Source organism: Cavia porcellus, unplaced genomic scaffold (genome assembly GCF_034190915.1).
Source record: "Cavia porcellus strain 051 isolate PalLab524CR breed Dunkin Hartley unplaced genomic scaffold, mCavPor4.1 scaffold_14, whole genome shotgun sequence".
NCBI lineage: Eukaryota > Metazoa > Chordata > Mammalia > Rodentia > Caviidae > Cavia > Cavia porcellus.
Genome location: NW_026947497.1, coordinates 20,480,790 through 20,494,645, shown reverse-complemented (window position 1 = coordinate 20,494,645; position 13,856 = coordinate 20,480,790). Strand labels below are relative to the sequence as shown.

Sequence of the window (13,856 nt, the reverse complement as noted above, 5' to 3'; positions counted from 1 at the left end):
AAGGTACCAGTGTATTCTAAAAGTCCGTACAAGAGCTGATGGTGGCTTGAACTGCAGTTGGAACAATACAAGTAGTTTTTTTAAAAAACATTTTTTTTAATATTTCAAGGGTCAAATTCTGAACAAACTTGAAAACAAAGCTAACAGGATTTGATAGAGTAAGAGGGAAAAAAAGGAATATGAATATCTCATAGAAATAACTTATTTAGATTGGCTGGCTTTATTTTTGTGATTGTTTTAATTAGGAAAAAAAAGAACCTTCCTTAAGTTCCATACTTTTATGGTCTTGGCAAAACAACTCAGAAAATTTTCCATTAGCAAAGTAAATGGTATATGTCAGTTAGAGCTTAAACAGAATCAAAACTATCTCTTTTTTCTGAAACAAACCATTTAGCTCATCATTTCAAATTAGTACCAGAAATAAATTAAATACTTTGCTGACCAAAAATTTTTAAAAATCCATCTCTTATATAATATCCATAACATTTGCAGAATCACAAACACAACATTCATCACTCTTTCAGAACTACAAAACAGGAAAAAATTCATCATCTTATATTATGCTGCTAATGAACGCTTGTTTTTCCAGTTATAATATATAGTTTCTTACAAAATCCATTAGGAATGACAATTATGACATCCATTTAACTTGCATTTCTATTTCTCTTATTCTATTGCAAGCCTACAGAGAATCTATATGTGTGATGAGTCTGGGAGGAATGGAAGAAATTAATTAGCCTATGTGACATAACAGTTCCTAACCTAAGTAAGACAATCAGTCAGGAGATTTATCCCCAATCAGCCATCTCTACTTTTAGTCTTAAGATTCTTATTGATAAATAAGACATTTTAATGATCCACATTCAACAAAAATGACCACTCTAACTATGTAGAATACTCTACCAGATTTTCCTGATATCTCTTATAATGAAATAATGAAAAATACTTCATAAAATTTATCTACTTTTAGTCTAAAGATTCTTAACTGATGAGAGACATTTTATTAATCCAAATTCAACAAAACTTACTCTTCCAGCTAGGCAAAGGATTCTGTCAGATCTCCTTAATATCTCTGATGAGATCAGAAATACTTTATAAACTATCAAGGATAACTGCTTTAAAACAATTTTTACAGAGTCAATAATTTAAAAAGAACTTAGAAAACACTACCGTTAAGAGTACAAAAAATGGTGGGGAATGTTAAGAAAATCCTTCATAAGAGTTAGACTCAGGTATGTAATAGATGCTCCATAATTTCCTGTTGAAATAATCTTATGGGAGTGAGAGGGAGAACTCACAAAATATAAATCTGAAGTCTGGACAAGATTGATAAAATTTTCCATCTCAAAAAAAAAGTTATAGCAATTAAATTAAGTATTATTATTAAACCCATGTAAGTGCTATAATGACAAAATCGTTAGTTTTACTTCTTCCTGTTCTGGTGATGCTATCTTATCAAGGCCCAAGTATTTGGAATGAACATGTTGAAATGATGTATAATCAAAAAGGATGCTAAAGATAAATTCTTACAGATACGAAGCAAATACTTCCTTTCACTATAAACAAAATGACAGAGCCCACTTCTTGAAGAAATCAAGCTCTATTTATATTCATTCTCTTGAAATGGCACAGGCATCCTTAGAAGGGTAAGTTTATAATAAATCCCTGTATTTGGAAAACACTGTTGCTAAGCATCTTCTAACATTCAACAGAGTTTATGTAATTCATGTCACTGCTACATAATTAACATTTCATGTTCTCCAAAAAAGTCCAGTATGCTTATCTATGTTGTTAATTTAAAACATTATAAATTTTGAGGGAATTAATAAAAGGGTATGCAACTAATTAATTAGAAAGGCAGCCTAATCCCAGAAGAAATACAAACATAAGACATTAAATGTCAAGATGTGTTAGAGCCTAGCTTGTACACAACTTGTCCACTTGAGATAAAAGATTTCAACATACAACTCCTCTTTGCTTAAAAAGGTAAGCTGCAGAACATAAGAGCTTGAAACAAGCTCTTATGCATATCAAACTACCCTCTCACTCAAAAGTTAATTATATAGAAAACATAACATTTGAAAATAAGTTTTACACCCAACCATCAATAGTAAACTTTTATCTGCTCAAATAACAAGAGATTCAATCATAGAATGCAACACATAACAAAGTTTTTTCCAACTTTCATATTCATTATGGGAGCAAAGTTCAAAAAGTACAGAAAATATGTAAAAATATTTTAGTAAGAGACTGGAAAAGTTGAGCACACTGCAAAAAATGCAGTATCACTCCGAAATTATAGACCAAAAAAGCATGTACAATCTACATACACACTCAAGGGATTCTCTATTAATATCTCATTAACAATAACCATTTAATTAAATAAACAATCAGGGAAACTACTTCTGTATGTTTTATGAAATTCTGAATTATTTCAGCTCATGTTATTACTTGGTGTCTATATACAACTTTTGTTAATGGTGGAGCTTCCTCCACTTGATGACAGTTTAGGAAGAAGGTAAACCATCAGAGAAATAACAAACAAAAAAACCTACAGATCCACAAATCACAAGCAACACAATGTTCTAAGAGGCCTGGGGATTTAGCTCAGCAGCCTAAGTGCCTGCCTGACAAGCATGAGGTCCAGAGTTCTTATTTTCAAATATTATGTTTTCTATATATGTGAGAGGGTAGTTTGATCCCAGGTGCCAAAAAAAAAAAAAAAAAAAAAAGAAAAATCAGACTGTTCTACGAAAAACATACATCTGTATTTTTATTTGTATAATATATATATATATATATATATATACACACACACATATATATATATATATATATATTTTTTTTTTTTTTTTTTAAAATAAACCAAGAATCAAACTCAGGTCCTCATGCTTGTCAGGCAGGCACTCTGCTGCTGAGTTATATCCTCAGCCTTTATCTGTATTATTAACTGTTAATTTTAAATGTTTCCTTACTTATGGCTTCTCTTTCAGAATTATTTCTCAGTTTCAAATTTTATTCAGATTACTATATACCTGCAAGACATCCTTGGAAATTCATTTTCCTTTTCAGTAGGCAAGTTATACAATATAGTTTGAAATAGTATACTACTATCACATAAAAACTCTAAGAATAAATTCAAGGTTACTGGAAACAGAATTTACATTATCTACATCTAATCCTTTTATTGATATCAGTTTCAGAGAATCTTCAGAAACTGAGTAATTAAGCCAGGCATGGTGGCACATACCTGTAAGCCCAGTGCTCTGGAAGACTAAGGCAGAATTTAAGTTTTAGCCCAGCCTGGGCAATTTAGTGACTCAGCAAGACTCTTTCTCAAAGCTGGGGATATAGCTCAGTACAAATACTCTGGAATCAATCTTTAATATTCCCCTACCAAAAGTAGTTGACTGATCTAGGTAACTCATTCTCAAAGTATAGTCTCTGTGTTAGCAACACTGACATCATCTGCAACATTGTTAGAAATGCAAATTCCTCGGCCCTCCTGGACCTACAGAATTAATGGGACAGAACCTAGAACTATATTTTAATAGGCTCTACAAGTCATTTGTACATGTTTAAGTTAGAGAACCACTCTCATAAATCAATGACTGAAATTCCTGCTTCTAGGCAAATGAAAGATTGGCTACTTCATAATCATTTGGGAAACATAAATCCTGATTCCAGTTCCCCATCTCTACATGAAATGTGAGATGGGAATGTGTAAAATGAGTGTGAGTGTGTGTGGGAGTACATGTGTCTACACATGGTAAGCATGGTTCCTAGATAAGTATTATGCACAGTGACTTTTAAGAATAAATGTGCTGACGTCATGGCCCTCACAGTGGGTTTCCAGGCCAGTGTCATGAGTACCACCAGGAATTTGTGAAGATTCTCAGGCTTAACTCAGAATCTCCTGAGGACAGAGCCTGGCTGTCTAGCTAAGCAAGTTCTACAGCTGATTCTGATACACAATAAAGTCTGAAAATCCGTATTCTAAGTCATCAGTCTTGAACTAAGAACATGTGAAGTAAATCTTCCTTATGGATAAGAAGGAATAACAGCGATTTAACTTACATAATCATGAACATACCTCCTGGAAATGCATTCTATTACTGGTCAGCTCACAGATCTGATCTAGGTCTCTTTACTATCCAGACATGCCAGTGGGTATTCACAAGCACAAACAATAAAAATGCCTCCTGAAAAGCACTTGTTTTTTGTTTTTGTCATTTTTTGTTTTTGGTACCGGGAATTGAACTCACAACTTTGCATTTGCCAAGCAGACACGCTGCTGAGCTCAACACCCAGCCCAAAGCACTTTATTTTTAAAAAATGTAATTAAAAGTCCACAAGCAGAGCCAAAGCAGAGAAGTCTGTCAGTGGAAAGGCAGAAATGGACTGGAAATATTTAAGAAAACAGCAATTATTTAAGGCAGCCTTGCTGTTCTACATTCCTCAGACCCCACACACACAGCACATATAACATTCTCTGCTATCTGTAAAAGTAGCAATAATCACAGTTTTATTTCCTCAACATGCAGAGATTTCTGAAGGCCACAAAGGGAGAAAAATATGACTCTCACCATGTTTTACACCTAAACCAAGTTAACTCAGATTAATAAACCCTTTTCACCTCAAATAAGGGGATGAGTTATGAATACTCACTTAGATTTCACACATATTTCTTAGATTATTCTTGTTCAATTCAGTTCAACTGATCAAATTGTTACTGAGCCTCTATTATATACCAAAAGTATTAATACTGCCTTCAAATATTATAATACTATGATTCTTTAAAAAAAAGATTCTAACTTTGTTTTTAATACTAAAGTCAGTGTAATAAGTATGATCATTTTCACCTACCTAAGGAAAATTACCATGTTAAAAATTCAAGTTCAAACTTCCTTAGGCAGTTATTTTAAAAGACTAGTGAATGCCTGTAATCCCAGAAGTGTGAAAGGCAGGAGGAAGATTAAAAGTTCAAGTATAGCCTGAGCAACTTACCAACTCAGCAAGATATCGTTTAAAAAAAAAAAAATTAAAAACTAGAAGGGGACTGTGGCTTCAAAACTGAGGTCATCTGAGGACACACAGAGATATGAACCCACCCTCTAGCACGGGACAGAGTGGGACAAACTTATATAACCATGGCTTAGCATTTCATAACCATGCTTGTGCACGTACAAGAATGTAAAAAGGTGATAGTGGCATATTTAAGAAATAATACAGACACAGCAGCTCTTTGCTGCTGCCGCCAACGCATTCTTTTCCCTAGGCATCTCACCTGCAAAATTACCACTTCAAGCATCCAGCTTCAACTGGCACAGGATGAAGTTAATATTCCCTCCCTGGTGGCTGTGGAAACACCAGATAGGGAGAAAGGGACCCAGGAGAGTGCCAACAAGCATGACATCTCACTTCCCCCACCATTGCCCTGGTTATCTATAGCCACATTTTTGGAGGCTTAAAAGGCCCCAGAAGACCGACCAGGAAGTAGTTTGTCTAGAACCTGGGAAATGTTTTGAAACAGCCTTAGAAACAAAAGACACATGTATCCCTCCCTTCCACCATTGTGGCTTGGCTTTTCTTTACCCTTTTTCTCCCCAAGGGACAACAAAGGACAACCTCATCTAGCAAGTAGCTACAGCTACAATGGATTAAAGAGGACCTGGAACAGCAGCTGGCTGTCACAAAGGTCACAACACAAGGCTTGCAAAGTACTGCCTCCTCCTGGGGTACAAGTCCCCAGGACAGTACCTTGATATGGAACCCCTAGCCCATGGAGTTTTGGAGAACAGCAGACAACAGCTGGAGAAGCAAGTGAACAACTTGGCTGTGAACCACCTGAAGCCCTTACATGAGTGAGATCAACAAAACTCATGGCTAAAGCACAAGAACCACACATTCTTCCACTAGGCTCTGCAGCTTCAGGGAAACAGCAACCAGGCAACCACTACAGCAACAATGAACTCAGAGGATGCTGCCCTGAACCCAAAGGCAAAGGCAAAAGCCTGAAGGACAATCCTGACAGCCCTAGAGCTAGATTCAAGAGCCTAGGGAACTGGTTCCACAGAATGCAAGCTGCAGAAGCAGCTTCAGATAAAACAGGCCTCCTACTGGTACAAGCTGGAGAATATGTACCATCAGCCCTACTATAGCAGCCCTTCAAACAAGGAGTGCCCCCACAGACTGAGGAGGAGGCACCTCTGTGGTAACCACCCATGCCCCACTCTACCTCTATCTCTACCTCTATCCCTGTGTAGGGACGAGGCTTCCACATTTTCTGCCCTCCGCCTACAAAAGCTAGACCTAGCCCACTACCACCCCTGGCTAAGCAACACCGTGGAAGGCAGAGTGCAAAGGCCTAGCAATAGCTCCACAGACACAAAGCACATCGAAAAACCTAGAGACCACTCTCTTCCCTCCTGGATGAGGAACAACAAAGAGCAAACCTGGTCCAAGTAAATGTCATGCTACAAAAACAACCAGGTTGGCTCAGTCAACGACGTTCTGAGCAAGGACATTCACAAGGTGAAAGGCAACTAGATGCACAACTGCCAGATACAGGTGCTGACCCAGATGTCACGGGCCATACAGGAGGTCAGCCTGGGGCTAAGGGCTAGCCTACAACTGGCTGAAAGCTGTGTCAAGACAGCACTGGAAAAATAGACACTGCTACAAGCACAGCTGGAAAAACAGCTGCAAGACTAGGTGCTCCACAAAAAAAAACTGACAGACAAAGACAAAGGCAACAGACAAAGAGAGACCTGGACCAAGCCACACTCTATTATATTGATGATATTATGTTAACCTCCAATTGCCTTTCAGACTTAAGAGGTCATGATGCACAGTCTAAAGGATGCTTTGCTGACCTGGGGGTGGGCCATAAACAAAGACAAGATGGATGGACCTGACTTGTCTGTCAAATTTTTGGATGTTATCTGATCTGGTAAGATGAAAATAATTCCTGATGCCATAATTGATAAGATCCAGGCATATTCCATACCCACAACAATATACCAATTATAGGCTATGCTGACTTGCTAAGTTTCTGGTGAACTTTCATACTCACCTAGCTAATCTGCTACATCCCTTATACCAGATGACCAGAAAGGGCATGACATGGGACTGGATGGACACAGTGGAAGCTGCTTTTCAGAACTTAAAGTAGACAAGCACACAGGTACAAGCCCTTAGTATAGTTCATACCTTTGATTGTAAATGATGATGGGTTTGGCTGGGGCCTATGACAAAAATAAGGAAAACAAAAATAATCTATTGGATTTTTGTCAGTTATGAAAAAAAAAAAAAGCTGAAAGCCAGTATTCTTTGATTGAAAAACAGTTGACAGCTTTGTATGTCACTTTACATGCCTATGAGAAGATTACAGGACAACAGACTTGACAGTACAAATTAAATACCCTATAGAAGGTTGGGTCCATACATGGACATCGCATCAAGAATGGAGTGGCCAAGGCCCCCACTCTTATGCACCGGGGAATGTATCTACAACAGGCCTCATTTTCAGGTAGCCTGTGGTTAGCCAAACTAGTAACATGTGACATACAAGACACAAAAAACAATACAAGTTAAAGGACTATGGGTCATGACATCTAGCCCTTATACAGACAGAAAAAAAGGACATCCTGTTGACACCAAGGATACTGATGGCTTTACCCATGGCACAGTCCCACAATTGACAGCAGTTGCTGTCCTACGTAGTATAAAAATCTGTCTGGTTCGAAACCAAAACAGACAGGTCAAGCCAATGATCAGAGTTGCAGCAGACAGTGTGACTACTCGTAATACAGAAAGTAGCCCCCCTACATGTCTACACAGACAGCTAGGCCATATTTTAAGGGCTGATGCTCTGACTACAGCTTGGGCAGCCCAGGACAGACAGGTATCTGAGGCTACCTTCTGCTGTGGCACCTTGACTCCACAAAAAACTTGGACACATAAGATCCCATATAAATTTTAACACAGCAGTGGCCTCTGGATTTTTGACTCTTGCTGAGTCAAAGACTACAACAAAGACATGACCCCAGTGTGCTCATTCTGCTCCCTGGAAAAAGAAAGTGTCCACACAGCGTAAACAATGGCACAAGCACTCCACCTGCTATAAAAAAGATAGGGAGATTATATTTGGCCCCTACTTCTCTCACAGAAACATAGATATGCTTTGAATGCTATAGATACAGCCACCAATGTAGGCTGAACCTACTCCATTCCTTCTGCTGATCAGGCCCACATGTATCATCAACACATTACAATGGTTAAAAGACATTACACATATGATGCCACCAGAAAGCCCATTTCATAAGAGCACAGGTACAACAATGGGCCACAGACAAAGACATTAGGTGACATTTTCACATACTGTACTTGGCCTACAGACCGCTGGTATGACTGAAAGCTCAACAGGCTCCTCAAAATCAAACTGGGCTACTTAGCACTAAAATTCATAGGTTGGATGTAAGTCTTGCCTCAGGCGGTTCAATTGCTCAATGACCAGCCCCCAGCTTATGGCTGACAGCCTAGTGGATCATCTCCACTGGTATCCACTGGTATCCACTCCACAGAACAAGGCCCTAAGACAATACAAGGGGCCTTACTCCTCCCTGCATTAAAATCAATATGGCCAGGAGGCCATTATCAATAAACTTGGGATTGGCCCACAGAACCCTTGATAAAAACTGGGTTTTCCTCTTAGAGCCCTGGGAGAAAAGACTAAGGCATCCTACACATAGCCCTGGATTTCAGTACAGCCCTTAAAGGCTTTGGTGTACTTCTAACTCATACCAGAGGCTCCATTCTAGGAGAGTGATGCTGTGGCTGCATCCCTCTGAGGGTGACAGACATACCCCTAACTCCCTTATCTCTGATAACAATGAAAACCCAGGCATGGTATTCTAAGTTGGGGGATAGGGGAAGATGATTCTAGCCATGCCCTACATCCTCATGGAAGGGCGAGATCTCCCTATAATGGTTTCTGTTTTTGCCCTGTTCTTCCCACTAGGATAAGTCATGTTACCAGCACTGTCTCCTGGACACATACATTTACTTATATACACCAACAATCACACTGTTGGTTGTACACTAAATTCCTGACCAACATAGCTATGGGCCTTCCACAAAAAACTGTACTAACAACCCTGCTCAATTGGACTCACTGGCAACAACAAAACCAGACAGCTCTGCCTGGAATCAATGATGCCAGGCCACTGAGGTGCGGATTCAAACACACCCACCCCACAAAAAACTGAAACCTGTCATGTATAATGGCTAGGGGTGGATGCTGAAAACTCCAGTAACACTGTTGGGTATAGCCCCACTTTGTATTCAATAGATAAGTACATTAGTAGGAAGTCAAACTCTTCAGGTTAATGCTTTTGCTCAACCTTGGCCCAGGCCTAAAGGTTATTCATAGATGAGATGTCTCAAGGTGGTTTTGAAAACCACATGACTGTTGATTTGCTGACTACAATACATGGGGGCATTTGTGCCCTACTACCATAAAATGTTGTATTTTTATCCTTGACCACCAAACACAGGTACAAAAAGCCTTACAAAAAATGAATGTGAAAGTTTCTGCCATCCAAGCTATATTTCCACCATCCAAAGTTTACAACAAGACCTTCTTAGTCAATGACAAAAATCCTTAATATTCACCTGGAGCATATAGCCATAAACTGCACTACGGTGACAATGGGGGGGATTGGTAAGTGTTCTGCTGTTCTCTTTATTATTCTTGTGGTCTTGGTATTCAGGGATCAGCTGTCTGGACTGCTCATGAAAAACAACATTCTCTTGACCTCTGAGGGGATGACATATGGGAGGTGATACAGCTTCGAACCTCTATAGTCATCTGAGTTTTTGTCTAGTAGAGACACAAAGTGCAGCACACTTACTTAACTATAACTTTTGATAACCACACAAGCATGCGTATAAAAATATAAATAAGTAGTAATGACATATACAAAAAATAAACAATACAGGACAGCTGCTCTTTGCTGCTGCTGCTACTTGCCTTTTAACTACGTCTGCCATTTGTACATTCTTTTCCCTGGGATCTCACATACAAAAATATCACTCTAGAACACCAGACTTCACAGTGGGTGTGGCTCAGTGCAAAGGCCCTGGGTTCAGTCCCCAGTAACACACACACACACACACACACACACAGTCTAAGAGGCACTTTAAGTACCCCTGGATAACTCCTCTAAATGCAGGTAGAACACAGCATTAAAAGTTTAACCTTTTTCATGAAAACTAAGAGAATAGTTCAGTGCACCACATGTATGATTTCTCTTCTTCCTATGCTCAATGCACACACATCATAGGGAATAAGGATGCCACTGTATGTTCAACAAGCCAAATATACTTATGCTTATTCTACAGTACTTGGGAGTATAATTGTATTTTAATGTTTCTAGTTTCAAAGTTGTTTAGTTTTCCAGGTTATAGTTTTAGTCAAATTCGTAATGTCCTCGAATTCGAGTCTAGTCAAAAACTATAAAAATGTTTCAATGAAAAAAATGTAGTGTACTTCACAATCAGTATTAGTCTGCCTTTTAACAGCCTTTCTAAGAAATCTATGGAAGAAAGTCCAGAGTGGCCACTTATGCCAATCAGATAAATAGGCAAAAAAGGGGAGAATAGGAAGGGGAAAAGGCCATACGTATGAAAGTAACTAATGAATCCAAAACAGTACTTAGGGTACTGCTTGATATAATTTCTATTTTTTTTCTAAAGTAGGCAAAGTCATTACATTTTTCATATTTTTCAACTATTCTGTTACTGTATTAATTAGTACAGTAGCTATTTACAAATCTCTACCTTTCAATATATTATTTCTGGAGAGCAAAAATCTCAGAGCCTTCCATAGTGCATCAAAAGGCAAAAAAAAAAAAAAAAAAAAAAAAATTCTGATAAAGAACGTTTCACTGATTCTTTGCCTAGGTGCCATGTGTAAGCCCAAAGCAATACTTCCACAGTACACCAGACTCTATCCTCTAATAGAACAAAGGAAACGAAGTTGCCCACTGCTAGATCTGCTTCGTGGACCTAGGAAACTCATTTCTGTACCTGAGCCCACCACTTCCCATGAAGCCAGAAGCTGTGCAGAAACTAGAGAGAAAAGAACTTAATCTTAGACTATAACACACGTAAAAGGTTTTTTGCCTACGTAGTCCACATGACCTAGAGGCCCTCCCAGCTATTAGTGTTCTACCCTGCAAATTGTAATAATCAAAAAGAATGAAACAGTACAACTGATTTTTTTTCACCAAGAGTAATACATTTAAAAACTCTTAAATCTCTGGTTCATGTTTTCTTTTCCTGTTTTTCCTCTTCTAACCTGTTTCCATAAACATATCAGATAAGATTAAAAGGATGAAAGAACTAAAACACTAATGGAAAAAGGAAAAACGGAAAGCCTCTTAAATTAGGTAACCATGAATCAATAGTTTAGAGATAAAAATGTATTTCCAAACTGAAGCTCTAAACCAGGTTGACAGTTCAGTATTTCAATTTCTTCATTATTACAAAGGTTAACCTTTCTTTAAAGCACCTTATAAAACTGTAAGGTAGATCACAAACTAGAACACAAATGGGGGAAAAATGTTCCAAATTCCAACAGCTCTTAGAAATATATGCCCATACACAGAGAAAAGAATGAACATCAGGAACATAATACTACTGGCAAAAAAAAAAAAAAAAAGATGTATGTGATATGTACTTAGCCTTTAAAGATTACTATAAAATAAACATACCTTTTCAGGACAAGATAAAAAAGGATCAGATTTTTCCAGTAAATTCTCACTTGCTGTATCAAATATTTCATGAATTTACAAATACTGCTCAAGTTTTAATATATTCTCCACAATTGAAACTACTCTAAAAAATTGTGCAAAGGTCTTAAGGGTTTCCAAAATACGTATAGTTATACTATGGTAAAGTTCTTAAGTAAAAAATCAGTTAATAAAATCCCTTAAACATTTTCAGAGTAAAACATCACTATCACATACTCGGCAGCACTGAATTTTTGACTTTCACTAAGTATTTCTTCAGAAATTTAATAAATACTTGTTGGTTCCTTAAGGAAGACAATCCCTCATTTGCAGAGCACATCATTAAATAGTTATCATTAATACTACCACATATGCAACTGGTTACATGTCTGTGCACACGTGAGCCTGCATATATTCTCAGGAAAAAAATCTAGAAAAATGTTATTAATAATGATTTTCTTTAGGAGGCAAAAATAAGTGATTTTTTAAATAATTTTCTGAATCATCTAATTATCTTTCAACACATATTCTACTATCAGAAAAAACTACTTCCATTAGGAAATGAGTGAAATAGAAATTATCAGCATCTAAATAAACCAGTCTTAAGTCCATCAATATAGATTCATCATAGCCATTCACTCACCTGCTTCATTACACAAAGCTTTCAAGTCTGCTCCAACATATCCATGAGCACTATTTGCCACCTGTAGTAGTTCAGTTTTAGTGAGCAAATGGGGAACTGTTCGAAGAAGTTTCTGGAGAATATCGAGCCTGTCTTGAGCATTGGGAACTCCAATCTCAATCTCCTTATCAAATCGTCCAGGTCTTCGGAGTGCAGCATCTAATGCATGAGGACGATTTGTGGCCCCAAGGACCAACACCTGTCCTTCACTTGCTTCCTAACAAAGTAAGACAAAAATAAAATACATACTTTCCTAAAAGTTAAAAATAATAGGAACAAAATGTGGAGTTACACATCTATAACCCTAGGACTCTGTGAGGCTGAGGCAGGTGGGTTGCAAATTGGTTATATCATTGAAGTTGCAACATTTAGCGAGTAAGCAAGACTAATGTCTCAAAATAAAAAATGGACTGGACACAGCTCAGTGCAAGAGCCTTGTGTTCAAATCATAGTACATAAAAGAAAGGAAAGAGAGGCAGGCTACTAAGTCCTAATCCTTATATATGTAGTAATGTTTAATTTTATGTATTATACATGCAGTATTTTTATTACATAATTTTCAAAGCTTAGCCCAAATGTTTCCCCTCCTAGAAAGTTGTCTAGTATTTCTCAATTTATTGACTTTTCTCTAGAATCTTTACCATTACCACAAATAACATAAAATTCTATAGCTGTTTTATTTTTTGTTGTCTTTTTTCTTTCATTTTCTTTCTTTTCAGTAGTGGAGAATGAACCCCAAGTCTCATATATGCTAGGTCCCTCACTCTTTATTTAACAGTTTAAAGTAGTCTTTTACCCTGTTTAGAAGTAAAGATGGCGACTTATATATTATTCAAACAGAACAACACTCCTTTATGAGTATGTCTAGAAAATTTTCTTCATCTGTATACTGTTCTCTTTCAAAAATGTGACAACTTTTGATTTTCTGAAAACATAGACAATAATATAACCAATATCCAAATAGCAGCCACACTTGAATACATAAACATTTATTTTTTTGAATGTGAAGTTAAGTATAAACTATAAAGAACTGTGATTTTGGTCACCCACCTGTAGATATTACCCAGTACTTTACTCAAATGACCCAAAGTAATCTCACAGAGACAAATATAACTGTGATTTACAGAAGAAAACTCAAACATAATTATATTTAGTATGCCAACAGTTGATTTGCATAATTTTATAAATTATGCATTTAAAAGCACAAATATAGACCCTTAACTATTTTCAGATTAAAACATCAGTGTTATGTGCTTCCAGTTCTACCCAAAAGCAAAGAAAGCCACTCCTTAGTGGGCTTATCCCAATGGCAAAGAAAAAAACAACAAACTGACCTGGTGACTAACATTTTACAACACTGAAGTTTCCAAATGATTTTT

At 37.2% G+C, this 13,856-nt stretch overlaps 1 protein-coding gene across 6 annotated transcripts in view; it reads right to left on the bottom strand.

Annotated features, from left to right (window-relative positions):
• The window catches only part of Afg2a (AFG2 AAA ATPase homolog A), a 316,612-nt gene that overhangs the window by 283,040 nt on the left and 19,716 nt on the right, over positions 1-13,856 (bottom strand). For all 6 annotated transcript variants that reach the window (XR_010051441.1, XM_063260739.1, XM_003477089.5 and 3 more), the window contains one exon: positions 12,439-12,694. Coding sequence is in view for 5 of the 6 variants with exons in the window: in XM_063260739.1 (XP_063116809.1) it covers positions 12,439-12,694 (256 nt within the window). In the remaining variant the exon portion in view is untranslated. The remainder of the gene's footprint in view (positions 1-12,438; positions 12,695-13,856) is intronic.